Source organism: Erpetoichthys calabaricus, chromosome 5 (assembly GCF_900747795.2).
Source record: "Erpetoichthys calabaricus chromosome 5, fErpCal1.3, whole genome shotgun sequence".
In the NCBI taxonomy this organism is placed as follows: Eukaryota; Metazoa; Chordata; class Cladistia; order Polypteriformes; family Polypteridae; genus Erpetoichthys; species Erpetoichthys calabaricus.
In genome coordinates, this window is record NC_041398.2 from 208,074,424 (window position 1) to 208,088,285 (window position 13,862).

General features: G+C 33.5%; 1 protein-coding gene across 1 annotated transcript in view; it reads right to left on the minus strand.

The window, feature by feature from the left end:
- Positions 1 to 13,862, minus strand: part of psat1 (phosphoserine aminotransferase 1) — a 28,654-nt gene that overhangs the window by 1,447 nt on the left and 13,345 nt on the right. The window contains exons 4-8 of the mRNA XM_028802441.2: positions 8,678 to 8,883; positions 6,829 to 7,001; positions 6,402 to 6,571; positions 2,527 to 2,655; positions 2,077 to 2,214 (exon numbers count right to left, since the gene is read on the minus strand). Of these exons, the coding sequence (XP_028658274.2) occupies positions 2,077 to 2,214; positions 2,527 to 2,655; positions 6,402 to 6,571; positions 6,829 to 7,001; positions 8,678 to 8,883 (816 nt within the window). The remainder of the gene's footprint in view (positions 1 to 2,076; positions 2,215 to 2,526; positions 2,656 to 6,401; positions 6,572 to 6,828; positions 7,002 to 8,677; positions 8,884 to 13,862) is intronic.

Below are 13,862 nucleotides of genomic sequence, written 5' to 3' on the forward strand. Positions count from 1 at the left end.
TATAAGAAAAGTGTGCAAAGAAACACACTTCTACTGTTCTGATTGCAACATCAGGCTGTGCATTGGTGACTGTTTCAAAACATGTCACTCAAAAGATGTATACAAAATCTGCATCGGTACAACAGCAAACACAACATTTTTTTCTTATTGTAAAAATTTCAGCACGTTGGACTTATTTTTCCAAGAATAAACATAACACTAAGAACAACAGCAAATATTCAACAATCCAGGTGAGTAATCTAAAGGTGTTTTCCTACTCCTAGTCCAATTGCTTTGTTCTAAATTGGGGTGATTTGTTACTTTGTTTCAACTTCTAGTTAGTTTGGTTGTGTCTCATGCTGCAAACCTTCAAGAAAACTAAACAAATTACAACTACAGTTGTGTTTGTGAACCAATGCATTTTCCATAATTATTTATTTACTAAGCACAGCTCTGTGTGCAAAATGCCTATTATAAAATAACAATAAAATACTTTAAAAATTATGTGCTACTATACATGGTAAAAGAAGGGCATGTTTCAAATAACTGAGTGTACAAAAGAAGGCAAGCTGTGCTGAGGGTACTCACTGATGTGCTTCAGTTTATGACAGTAGATGTATCAAGCGAGTTTCATTTAACCATATGATTTTGTACATTTACTACCCAGTAGCCACCATATGAATTTAACCTCAATATAGATTTTCTCAAATCATGTGTGTACTGGAATAACTCCTATAACTATTTTTTAATATTGTTGGAATGTTTGGTTGAAATTTACTACATATGTAAAGGTTACTGTGCCTTTGTATCCACATCACACGCAAAAAAAGTGTCTCACAGGGCACTGACTGCTTTCTGTTTCTTGCCATCTCTGTATGTGTTTTGAGTTACCCAGTCACATGTGAATTTGCACCTTTTTCTTCCCCCTGATTATGCGTGCAATGGGTGTGCATCAGGTGCAAGATTTGCTCTGATTAACCGTTAATTGTGTCACATTTGAACATTTGTGATTTTAATCCTCGACTCTGCTGTGAATTAAATTCGATAATTACCAAAAGCAGATGCTTAGGTCAAATGACTAGTGCAATAAAAAATAACCATGCCTATTAGTTCTTATTGCAATTTTTAAGACTTTGGGAATAGTAACAGAAAACACTTCTACATAAAAAAAGTACTGTGGTGTAAGCAAACTCATATTTGAAATGGGGCATGTATGTTAAAAAAAAGTGCAATTCCTCATTTTTAATTACTACAGCAACATAAATGGTTGCAATTAATTGGTAACCATATAATATATACAAAACACATCATGCTGTAAACAAAAATATTCTGATAAAATTAAAACATTTTTCAGTATTCAAATATACTTTTTATTTTTAAGTTAAATACAAAAAGATACACAAATATCCATTAGTGCCATGTGTGATGGACAGCCAGGGCACCATCTTAAAGGGACACCTTCTTAAAGGAAGGACCAGGGAGGCAGATATGCACAGGGCACTGCCTCCCCATGAGCACTAGATGGCAGCCCCCCTGGGTTTCATTAGTCCCTCGGATTCCCACAGGGCTCCATGGGAGATGGAGTTTGGCACAGCCATTCTGGGTTCCATGGGGGTCACCAAGGTGAATTCTTGAGCCCTAATTTGTCAGGTTTCCACCACACCTGCTTCTGGACTTTGCTAATGAACCACCTAGAGTACTCCCAGGTGCAGCATAAAAGGAGCCACCGGGAGAAGACAAAGCTTGCTGGAGGAGAAGTGGACGCGGAAGAAGAGGAAAAAAAAGAAACAGAGAGACAAGTCAAAGGAAAGAAAAGAATTGTGCTATATTGTGCTTTGTGTATACTGTGCTTGATGCTGGTGGGAAACGAGCAAAAAGCGTTTCCCACTGAAATAAAAGCCTTGTGTGTTGCAAAGAGTTGTGCCTGTGTCTGTCTGTTTCAGGTTTGGGAAGCTGATGTGCCCCCTGCAGGCCATACATGAAATAAAAAAGTTTCAGAGAAACTGTATTCAGAATTATGACAGGCCAAAAGATAGCATTAGCACACCATCACGTACCCTGGGTCAAAACACACTGTACAAATTCATTACAACCTACCTGTGACCTTTCAAGCTTAACATGCTTCTTTTTGCAGCTTCATCCAAAAATTTCTTTTCTAATTCTTCATCTCCATTAATACTTCCTATGCGGAAAAATATATTCATTCGGCTTCTGCTTTGGCTCTCGACAGGACATCTATATGAATAAAAGTGGAATAAAAGATAAGTCAGAGGAAAATGTCTTTTGAGGCTTTTAGGTTCAATGTAATGGATAGACAACAACTAGCCCAACATTCTCAATAGTAATGGCAAAAAGACATACTCATTACAGATTCTAATTATAACATATTTCTGAATAATGGTCTATTATAAAAGTTTAGGTAAGAAAGAACTACAACATATTAAAAAGAAAGTAAACAAATATTTTTAATGTATCTTTTATTACTCTGAATATGTTAATTTTTCCTTCAAATAAAGTAAGATTATAGCCATAAAAACATCTACTCACACATAGAATCCATTGGATTCATCAATTATGTCATAAAGTAGTTTGGATTTGGTAATGCTTAGTTTCTCCATTGCCTCAAGGCCACCATTATTCTTAATCCATTCACATACCAATCCCATTATATAGATACTGAAAAAAAATAATTTTGGCTTTAGTAATGGATCTATTACCCAGTAGTCTCAAACATTAAAAAAGTAAGAGAAATGCAAAGAAAATGAAGTACAGCGAGTAATGGGCAGCATAATGGCATTTCTTGCAATTTTACTGAGTAAATAGATTAGAAAATGGATGGATCTACAATATCAGATAACATAAAATTAAGTTTCTTCTTTTTTACATCAGTCATAAAATACCTGCACTCAGAAGGTCTCAAAAATTGAAAATTGCATTAGACACATTCTGTATAACCTTGCGATGCTTTAGAAATTTTAAACTGTGCTGAAATGTCCTGAGGGAGTTCAGTAATCTGTTACCCTCTGTGATATCCTAGCTGTATAATCAACAAGATCCTATAACTACAGTCATTATGTGTGAAATGCTCTCTTGACTCAAAGTCATGCAGTATGGTGTAAGGAAGAACAGTTTTTATAGTTCACATCCTGATGCACGCTTAACCATATCTTATAAAATGAACAGCAGTATATTTTATGGCACTTGGGTAAAAACATCAGTAGAAGCCATATTGCTTGGCTCCCATGTCCATTTTGAACTGAAACGTGGAATGTTGCAAGTCTGGTGAATTCCATTGCACAAAGCTAACAAGAGCTGCAAAATGATGAAACCCTGTCTTTCGTGCAGGCCAGAATACAACAACAGAATGGCATTGGCTTGAGAAGTAACACCAGGGAGCATGTTTTGCTACTCATTTATTGATTTCATCCACTATGTTCAACACTATCACAACCACAATCTAGTGCAGTGGTTTGGATTTTCAGTCATCTATGTAAACTCCATGTAGACTGTGATTGTTTAACAGTGATGTCACTTTCTAAATATCAGGTTGTTCAACTTGAACAGCAGTCTCTAACACATTCTAACAACAGCTGTTTTATAAGCTCAGATACAATTTTGTTTTGTAGCAGAATGTACAACTGTAATTGTTTATATTATGAGGAACATATTGTGTAACACAATCACCTGGTTGTTTTTTTTAGTAAAACAATGCATGATGATGCTCCTGCTAGGGATAAAATACATTACTTTTACTGACTGCTTCAATGACAGTCTCAACACAGGGTGAAGAGTGGAAAAGATCAGATAATGTGGATCAGATCAGATCAGATAAAACAGAATTGCGCAAAATAGTGCAATAGGAGTAATATCTTCCAGGTGTCTGCCACTTCATGAAGGCATGTATGTAAGAAATGGTATACTCCCTTTTGGAAATAATCAAGAATGTCTTGTTGGTCCACAACATGTTCAGAATGTAACTTTAGATTATGCATACACATGCCACAACTCTTAAAAAAAGTGGAGATGCCTGTGTGAACATAAAACATTAAAACATAATAACATTTCGAAACAAAAATTACATGTACTGTACAACCAAAGTTTTCAGTATAATGTATGTGTTGGAAGGTAGTTATGCTATTCCAGGAACTATGCCATCAATACTAATTGAACATTAGTTATAGCACTGCTGTGTCCCAGTTCCAGAAGACAGTTTGTATATCTGCTTATTTTTTCTTTCCTATGTTCTCCCACATATCAAAGATATGTATATTGCATTAACTGGTAAATTTAAACTGGCCCCGTGTGCTTAAAAATGCAAATGTGGAAGAGTGTGCCTTGAGATGGAGTCATTAAGGCAGTTCTTAAATGGATAGATATATGCACATACAGAGGAGTTCAAGAAGACTTCTGTTTACAGGTTGATCTATATTCCCATTCTCAGCTATGGTCACAAGCTGTAGACAATGAACAAAGCAACATAACTATTGTTGGAAATAAGGTTTTTCCATAGTGTTAATGGACTTAAATTTCTTTAAAGAATGACATACTTCTTTCAAATTTGGAAAAGCTTTCCAACATTCATCTCATAAAAGTTTCCCAGAGCAAATAAAGCTAGAGTTGCAAAGTCCACAGAAAGGAGGCACACTGGGAAATATTTCAAGGGTTTACATGTAACAGTAACTCACATTCCATTTTTCACTGTGAGCAAATTGGTAATTTGAATTGTTTAAAAAAAACTGAGCAAATAAGTGGAGTGACACTACAGTAAATTGGATGTCATCCTTTTTCACTTTTAGCCTTAATTCACCTGTTAACACAATTGGTAATGTTGGTTATGCATGTAGCTATTAAAGACATGTTCTTTTCTTCTGCATTCATACAATGCATTATGTACTTAGATGTGTTGGTTACAAATATAGTTGGATCATTTTTACTGGAAATCTGTTATTTGAATAATTTAGCAAAAATCATTGTAATTTACAACTGCATTTTATAGGCTACAGTATAGCACAAAATGCTCCAATAACTGCATTCTCATCGTTCTTCATAAACTGTGCAACTTTAATGCTTCAAATGTTCTTCAAATTAAAAGAACTACCAACATAGATGGTAGAATACATAATCAGTATGTACAATATTTATCTTTCTGTTTTGTCTATTATAAGCAGTATGGAAATATAATATTTCCAAAATCCATTTTATTAAAGCCAATATTAACAGAGCCCATGTAATCTGATGAAAGTAATGATACATTCTTCTGAAAGTGAGGTTCACAGACACCACTGCTTCTTTTTCATATCAAAGGTGTGCCTTTAAGAAACAGACTTATCTCCCCAATCTACTTATATGCTGAAAATATATGTATATTACAGTACCTATAAAAAGTATCCACTCCCTTGGAAGTTTTCACATTTTATTATTTTATCACACTGAATCAATGTGGACTTAATGTGGCTTTTTGATACTGACCAACAGAAAAACAGTAATTAATATCAAAGTGAAAACAGATCTCTGCAAAGTGGACTCAATTTATTACAGATATAAAACACAAAATAATTGATCACATTAAGTATTCATCCCCTCCAAGATGAATATTTAGAAGACTTTGGTAGCCATGACACCCTTGAGTTTATGTGCAAAGATCTCCATCAGCTTGGCATAGCTGGACATTGGAAGAATAGTTTGGTGCAAGGAACCAACTTCAAATGTTGTACATTTACTAATAAACGTATGCTCTTTTGAGTGGTATAATACTTTTTAAGGTAGACTTTGTTATACATGGGCTATATGCATTTAAAATATTGGTGTAAAATTATTTTTTTCCATTTTGACTGCCCCATAAATCAGAAAGTTTGATTTCTTTCTGACAGTTACCTAGTTGCTAAAGAAGAACTATAACAGGAGTATTAGCTTTCAAAATTTTAAAGACCTAATGTGGTTTAGTTTGGAGATATAGAGAGCCAAAAGTTCTCTAAAGCATGTAAAAAATATGTAATTTTCGTCAAGCTGTAAACTGACATATATGCAACTGTGGACCAACTGTTTTAAATATTAAAGACATCTAATACTAAACGACAATCTCTGAAAATATCATGCATCTAGCATTAACAGTTCCAAAGTTATGACTTATGTAACACTGTCATTTTTAGTAGCATTTGTTTTTCAATATGCCATACCCTCTTTTTAAAGTGTCCACTAGAAACTAATGATCATGCAAGCCTATAATTATTTTGCACACTATTTTTTGGGGACAATGGCATTATTTTCTGCAAGTGTAAAACAAATCGGACATGGTCAATCAGGAACATTTTTTTAAATCTGTTAATTTGACATGGATTGACTCAGTAAAAATTATTTCTGGTAATTAACACAAACAGAAAAAAGATTGAAGATTTTATAAGCTGTGGCAAAACCATTGCTACCTGAAACAAGGCGGTGTGTTATATAATGAATTCATTCCAGCTTGTACTTTATAGTCAAGTATAATAGGACACTCTTTGGCGGCATATCCCAGTAGGTCTTCACGCACTATGACCACAGTCACACCAGCACAGCCAGCATTCTTTTGGGCACCAGCAAACAGAAGTCCAAACTGCAGAATAGAAAAAGCAAACTGAGGTTTAATTTACAAAAAATCTCATGTATTTCTTGTTTTTGATCTACATACATATGCATTCCAAAAGACAGCTTAACATTTAAGGAAGAATATGTACAATATAAGAATGTTCTGCTGAATATTATGCATTTTATGCATAACATACCAAAACACCATGTAAGATTGCTGTTATTTCATTAATATGTCTTTACTCACTGTTGAAATAAAACTGACTAAATAATTGGAAACTTCACCTTAGACACATCCACAGGCCTGGAGAGGAAATTCGATGACATGTCACAAACAAGTGTTGTTCCTTTTGTGTCTGGTATAAAATTGAACTCCACACCATGAACTGTCTCATTTGAGCAATAATATACATATGAGGCATCAGGGTTCAAACTCCAGTTACTGACATCAGGAATTTCTAAAAAAAGAAATTGTTTTTACAAAAAACTTTTAACTAAAGATTTTCTGGAGTCCAGAGAATTACTTATTACAAGGTAATACATGTGTTAAAACTTTGTTGGATCCAAATGAAAAACTTCCACATTAAGTAGCACTAAAAGTTTGTTTCAGACTGAGCACCAAGTTGCTAAAGTCGACACAGCAGACCATCTACAGCCAACAGTCACTTGTTAGTGTAACTTTGTGTTATAGGTACCTTTTTTTTTTTTTTTTTTTTTTTTTAACGTAAATAAATAAATAAGATCTAATGCAATGTTGCCACATTTGAATTTCAAAGCTCTAGACTTCCAGCATTGACAGGACTGAAGCAGCAGGATGAAAACAAAGGGTAAATTACACACACACATTAAAACATTTTCTGCACAGAAAACCTATAAACATATTCAAGAGGTTGCCTCCTACTGTAGTAGTCAGGTAAGCCTTTATGGTCCTTTATAACTTCACTTAATGTCATTTTGGAGAAATTGGCTAAGTAGGACAACCTTTATTTGGGATACATTTTTGGAATGCTCCTAAAAAATTAGAAAATAATAGAATGAAGCCAAAAAGACAGAAGACCTAATCATGTAAGATCACTTAATTTGTTTTTAGTAAAGTAGCATGTATTTATATAAATGGCACCCATTACACTAGGCTTCTTTATCTTATCCATTTAGAGTTACAATGCTGAAGAACACTACCTTTTTTTCTGTTAAGAAAATAAACACATGCAATTAATTCAGCAGTATTCAAACTCAGTCCTGGGGACTCCATGTGGCTGCAAGTTTTTATTCCAACTAACTTCTGTTTTTAATTGGGCTCCTTCCCTAATAAAGCAAAGTGTTATTTCTCCGTTTCACTCTTTTGGGGTCAATGTAAAATTTACAAAACCTAGTTTGATCATTTTTTACTTAAAAATTGTAGCATTTTTTATGTACATAAATGGGGATAAATTTGGAGAATTTCTTTTAAGTTAGATTTTAGGACTTCCATTCTCATCACGTTATGTTTTTCTGCTTATTCAATCCATTATTTTACCAATGAGAAAAATAACGTGGGTGACACTGAAGTAGTTGTGGTCATTCAGCATTCAGTGTTGTTTGCCCGGATGTCTGCTTTGCCTGATATTAATTGTTATTATTGGAATACAGTTAAAAGAGGTGAACAGAAAAAGGTGAACTAATAGGAAAACAACAAAAGAGAGTTAAACTTTTAAAGCTATAGCAAAAATACAAATATTTTTAAATATGTTATAAATGTAAAAAAAAATATCACACTGCTGTGATTTTCTGAATAAAGAATAAAATAAGAGAAAAACATCAGTTAATTAAATTAGATCAGTTACACTTGACTGACTGACTGACTGTGAAACTGTTTGGAACAAAAACCTATAGCCATAGGGGTCTCCCAAGAGAGCCACTAAATTAGTGTAATATTTCTCAGTTTTAGTACCCCTTACTTGTAGCCTTTAAGACTTGCTCTAAATAAAAAAGAATAAGAAAAAATTGTCAGCTCAGAAAGTGATGTAAATGTGCAACATCTGTGCTAAGAATAAATGAGCCTATTGCTGCCTGCAATAAACATGTCAACTCTTTTAATGTGTACTATTCACAATATTTTGCTGTACTCCTTTTCTTCAAAAAATAAAAAACTTACTGGTGTAACTGTCCATTTTAGGGAAAACTGTATTTATTTTGCCGTATTTCTCAGCCTCTTTTGCTGCTTTGCCTGACCATGCTCCGGTCACTACATAATCAGCACAGTGATCCTTCTTAAGTCCTATCAGATTGAGGGGCACAGCACTGAACTGGCCAGAACCACCTCCCTGGAGAAAAATGACTTTGTAGTTCTGTGGAATGTTCCTGCAAAACAAAACAAAAAAGAAATTCAAATCTCTAAGATTTACATTATATCATATTGTATCAAATCACATATACATTTAAATCAAAGTAAACTGCAAAGTCTATTAAAAACAATTTATAAATAATTCATAATACAAAATATTACTGGCAAATACAATTAATCATAGCATAAAAACTACTAGTGAAACATGCCGACCTATGGTCCTAAAATACAGACAGTTCATATGATGCATGCAGCACTGTTCCATTTTGGCAACATATTCTTTTGTTTTCTCCATGAAAAAAATACAACTTTCCTAAGTAGCACTCGCTTGTTGCAATGCATTTTTCTCATGTTCATGTTCTTGCATTGTGTATCTTAGATTTTGCCTTGCTTGCCTAGGAGCCTTTGTGTCTGCCTGCTGCTTAATTGCTCTAATTTAAGTGCCTTCTGTGATGTGCTTGATGCTCAGCAGATGTTGTGGCTCTTCTTCATCCTTCCTAATATGACAGAGTTCTTTGCCACATTCGATGATCAATAATTTATCTATTATCAATAAATAGGCTGGGGAGGACCTTGCTTTTATTACAATAAACTTTTCTGCCTACCAGTAAAAGCACTAACAGGGTGCTGCAATTCTCAATTTTTTTAAATTTCCAGAACATATCAGGTTATATTCAGGTTTTCATCTTGCTTGTTTGTGTGTATCAACGTTTTGTGTGCTTAATCCTTCTAGGTTTTTGTCGCTTAATTGTCTTCTGTGATATGCTTGACACGCATGCATTTCTCAGTTATTGTCACTGTTGCATTTGGTATACTGCACTTGACACTCAGAAGATGGCACTGCTCTTCTTCCTGTTAACGTTTTTTGTCATGTCATCGGCCTCTGTGGTTTACTTGACACTCAGCTGAACTGGTGTTCTTTTTCTTTTCACAATGTCATATCACTTTGCCATAATAAAACCCATGAGTAAAGGCCAGTTTCTGAGATTCCTGCTACCTCATATTTTTTTAAATTTAGTTATTGTTCAATACCAAGATCAAGGTTCTAGCCCCAGTGGTTTGCAAGTATTCACATGGTAAATGATAAATACATAGATTTACTTAATACATACACAAATGTTTACCCGAAATTTCTTTTGAATTACTTAATTACAAATACAATTATAAAAAAACTTAGAGAAAACCCAAGCAAAATGACACCTTTTATTGGCTAACTAAAAAGATTACAATATGCAAGCTTTCGAGGCAACTCAGGCTTCTTCTTCAGGCAAGATGTAAACATTTTGCTTGGGTTTTCTCTACATTCATAATGGCTAACACGGTACAACACCCTAGTACAACAAAAAAAAAAACTTAATGAAACATGGTTATCAAATACATGATTGTATGAAGGCTATAAACTTTGTCTCAAAATTCTGTTCCTTCACTGTTTATAATAGATTATTTTCTGCTACTGGGCTGAGCACTCCACATTCAATTCCACTGAGACATACACACTTTGCAACAGGGGTTAAAAAAATCACACTCTTTCCTGGAGACATAGATCAAGATGATACTCACAATCAGGCACAGTTTCTAAAGAGTAAATTCTGTTATACAGTAAGTTTCTGACAATGGTGCATTCTCATGCCTTCTCAATTATGACTGATGCGAATAAACAGTTCAGGCATAATTCCACCATGGAACCTTTGTGTAAAATAATGAGTTGCTGTCTTGCTAGATTGTAACTGGTTACATTTCACATAAAAGTCAAAACACAATAAATAATAATAATATCAATCTTTTCTATATCTATGTACAACTTAATTACACTTTAGATTTCACAAATTTGAATCTCTCATGTACTGTATATTCCCAAGCACAGTGTATAGCATAAAGACATAAAACAAACAGAAATTAATGTAGTGAATAGGTAAATAGTAATAAACACACACCAGAGACTCAACCCACATAAAGAATACACACTTTAAATGTAATAAAGTAAATGGTTAAAACCATGATTTTTAAACAAATAAATACATGTCAATTTACATTTAAGCAGTGTTTTAGCTGTTAATATCAGTTAATTGCTGCATTGGCATCAACTCACAATGATGCTGAATTAAAACAGTGTGGTCTACCTGAACTTCATAGAGTAAACTACTCAACTAAAACCCTCCTCTTATGCCCTTGACCCAGTCCCAACAGGCTTTTGCAAAGAGGTCTCCAGTATGCTAATTGATAGTGTACTTGGTACAGTTAACTCCTCATTAGATACTGGAGTCTTCCTCCCAGCCAATGAACTATGGCACCGGACTTATCTTTAGAGACTTTAAAAGAAATCTGTATACAGTATATAAGGATTCTACCTTTTTTTATCACTTGTATATCCATGTTATGTGTGCATTGATTTATACTTATCTGTTATCTTTTGGCATGCCATTTATTCATTATTTTTATCTATTTCTAATTTGTTTTTCTTTTCTTGTATCTTTTTCTTTGACGTCTTTTAAAGCAATCTGAGCTGCATCCATTGTCTGAAAATGTAGCATAGAATTAAAATGTTCTTATTGTTGGTTAACATACTGAATAATAAAACTTCAAAAAGTGAATTCATAAACTTAAACAGCTACCTTACATTAATTTAATTCAAAACGATCAAGTGTGCTGACTTTTTGTAGCGGTTTCTAACAATATTACTTTTAATTAAAGTGCACCTAAATTAAAATTGTGTATTTGCCATATATACTGTATGATGAAATCTTTCATTTTTTTTCCTTTTCCTGGCACAGAATTCTAAATTTGCATAAAGTTAATATATTTGTGAGTGGTGAGTCTGTATGGTGAGTGTAGTACAGCGATATGCCAGCCAGTGTTTTATGCTAAATGCAGTTTCTTTGGTCATGTATAATAGGTGCCTCATCACATGTTTAATATTATGGCATGCATGGAGTCTAAATCTGTAACTAGGGTGCAAAGAAAATTTTGTATTTAAGCTTGATTAATTTCATTTCTATTGATAGTGTGAAGGATGTCTTTGTTAAACCAATTGAGAAATGTAAAAACAGCAGAAAATTTCAAAAGGTTGAGAAGTACTGTGGAGCGGACTTCGCGATTCAGCAGGTGTCTGTCAGTAGTATTAAACATTTCAGACTGGACTTTTTGTTTAATTCTTAACCCTTGCGCTGGTGTATTTTGTATACCAATTTCAAGTTATTTTTGTCCAATGCCCTTTTACTTGAACTTACCAGCAGCAACTGCGGTCTATCCTCAGCTTGATTCACTAAAAGTACAGTGCTGCAATGGTTTCCCTCCAGTGCGCCCCCAGACGGTTTTATGAGTGGATGCACAGTTGCAAGTTCCATATGGTGCATTTGGTATACCGCGCAGGGAATTTGAGTATGTATAACAACAGTGAGAAGTTCTTCTTGCAATGACTGTGTGCAAAGAACATTCAACAATTGAAGTGAAATGTGATACATGTGCAAATCCTGCAGTGGATGAAAGTGCGACAAATGAGCACTGGAGAAGTGGATTAGGTTTATTTTCAGATAGTCCTAGACTGTGTCATACTATTCAGTAAATAAGGTATTATCACAGCGTGCATATAAATAGCCTTTTAAATATTGGTGCATAAAGTACACTGCAACTACTTATGAGATGAAAAATGGTGTGAATAGTTAAGGATTAATCAATATTTACTCTGTCACATACAAAAATACAAACAGTGCATATATCTGTTTGGGAATATTTTCAGCTTTTGTGCTCAGTTTATTGAATTGTTAAATGAAAACCATATCCTAAACAATTTGCAAACTCATTTAGAACTCTTATTAGTGGTAGAGATCATTTGAAAAACATATTATTCATAAAAAGGTAAATAAACAGTGTTGATTAATTATTTTTGACTACTTTATTCCTTATCTGGCACCATTAGTCAAGTGACGAAGTTAAGTGATTCTTCATAACTTCCTTTCAAAAATCACCGTATCTTTGTGCTGCACCCATTAAAAAGAAGAATTTACTTTTCTGTTTTATTAAAGCTTGCACTGGTAGTGATATACTTCAGAAATATATTCCCTGTTTTGATTGATAATTATTGTTTTATTAACAATATGTTTGTCTTTTCTCTTTAAGTAAAATGCATGTGAGAAATATGCTTGAATCAAAACAAAAACTTATACTGTTTGTTATTTTATTGTTTTTTGTCCAAGTATGACTCTGCTGTCATTGTATTTATAATCCTCTTTTTGGGTCCCAGTATGATACTAGTTCTCTTTTATTTCTTTATTATATTGGAAGCCTTGAACTCACAATATTAGAGAAAATGGAGTTCTGTCATTGACAGTCAAATTTTATGGATTAGGTTGATAGGTACAACATGAACGATATACACTTTGACAAGTATAAATAAAACTGTCCATGTGGATATTTTTGGTAATATAAAACAAATAAAATGTAACAAAAATTAAAAGATAACAGTTAAAAAACTAAAACTTGATAATAGAAAAAGAACAAAAAACTAATTGGAAAATAGCAATAATAAAAATACTAAAACTAAATAAAAACTAAAAAATACAATCAAAAACTAAATAAACAGTATTTTAAAGTAGAAAAACACTGTTGTATACATGCTCTTCATTATCCTAAAATGAAAATTAGTAAGCATAACTTTCAATTCCAAAGAATATGCACAGCTTTTACATTTTCTTTACCTCTTTTAAAAACTGTATACAAGAATATAGGCTTTGCTTTTATTTATTAGACTATGAACTAATGACTAATTATGAAATTTTCATCTGTTAACCTGTTGTGCGATCTATATGTACAAAATGGCAACTATACTAATTTAGAAATGTCAACAGCTATTGTTACTTACACAAAAAACAAATGGACATAGGACCCTGAAGTAGAATACACTTGTCCTGAAAACTATCTAAGGTGAAATACGACATACCGTACCCCTAAATCAGATTAAACAGGCTCAGGAAGTAAATGTGTAGATGATTTCTGATAA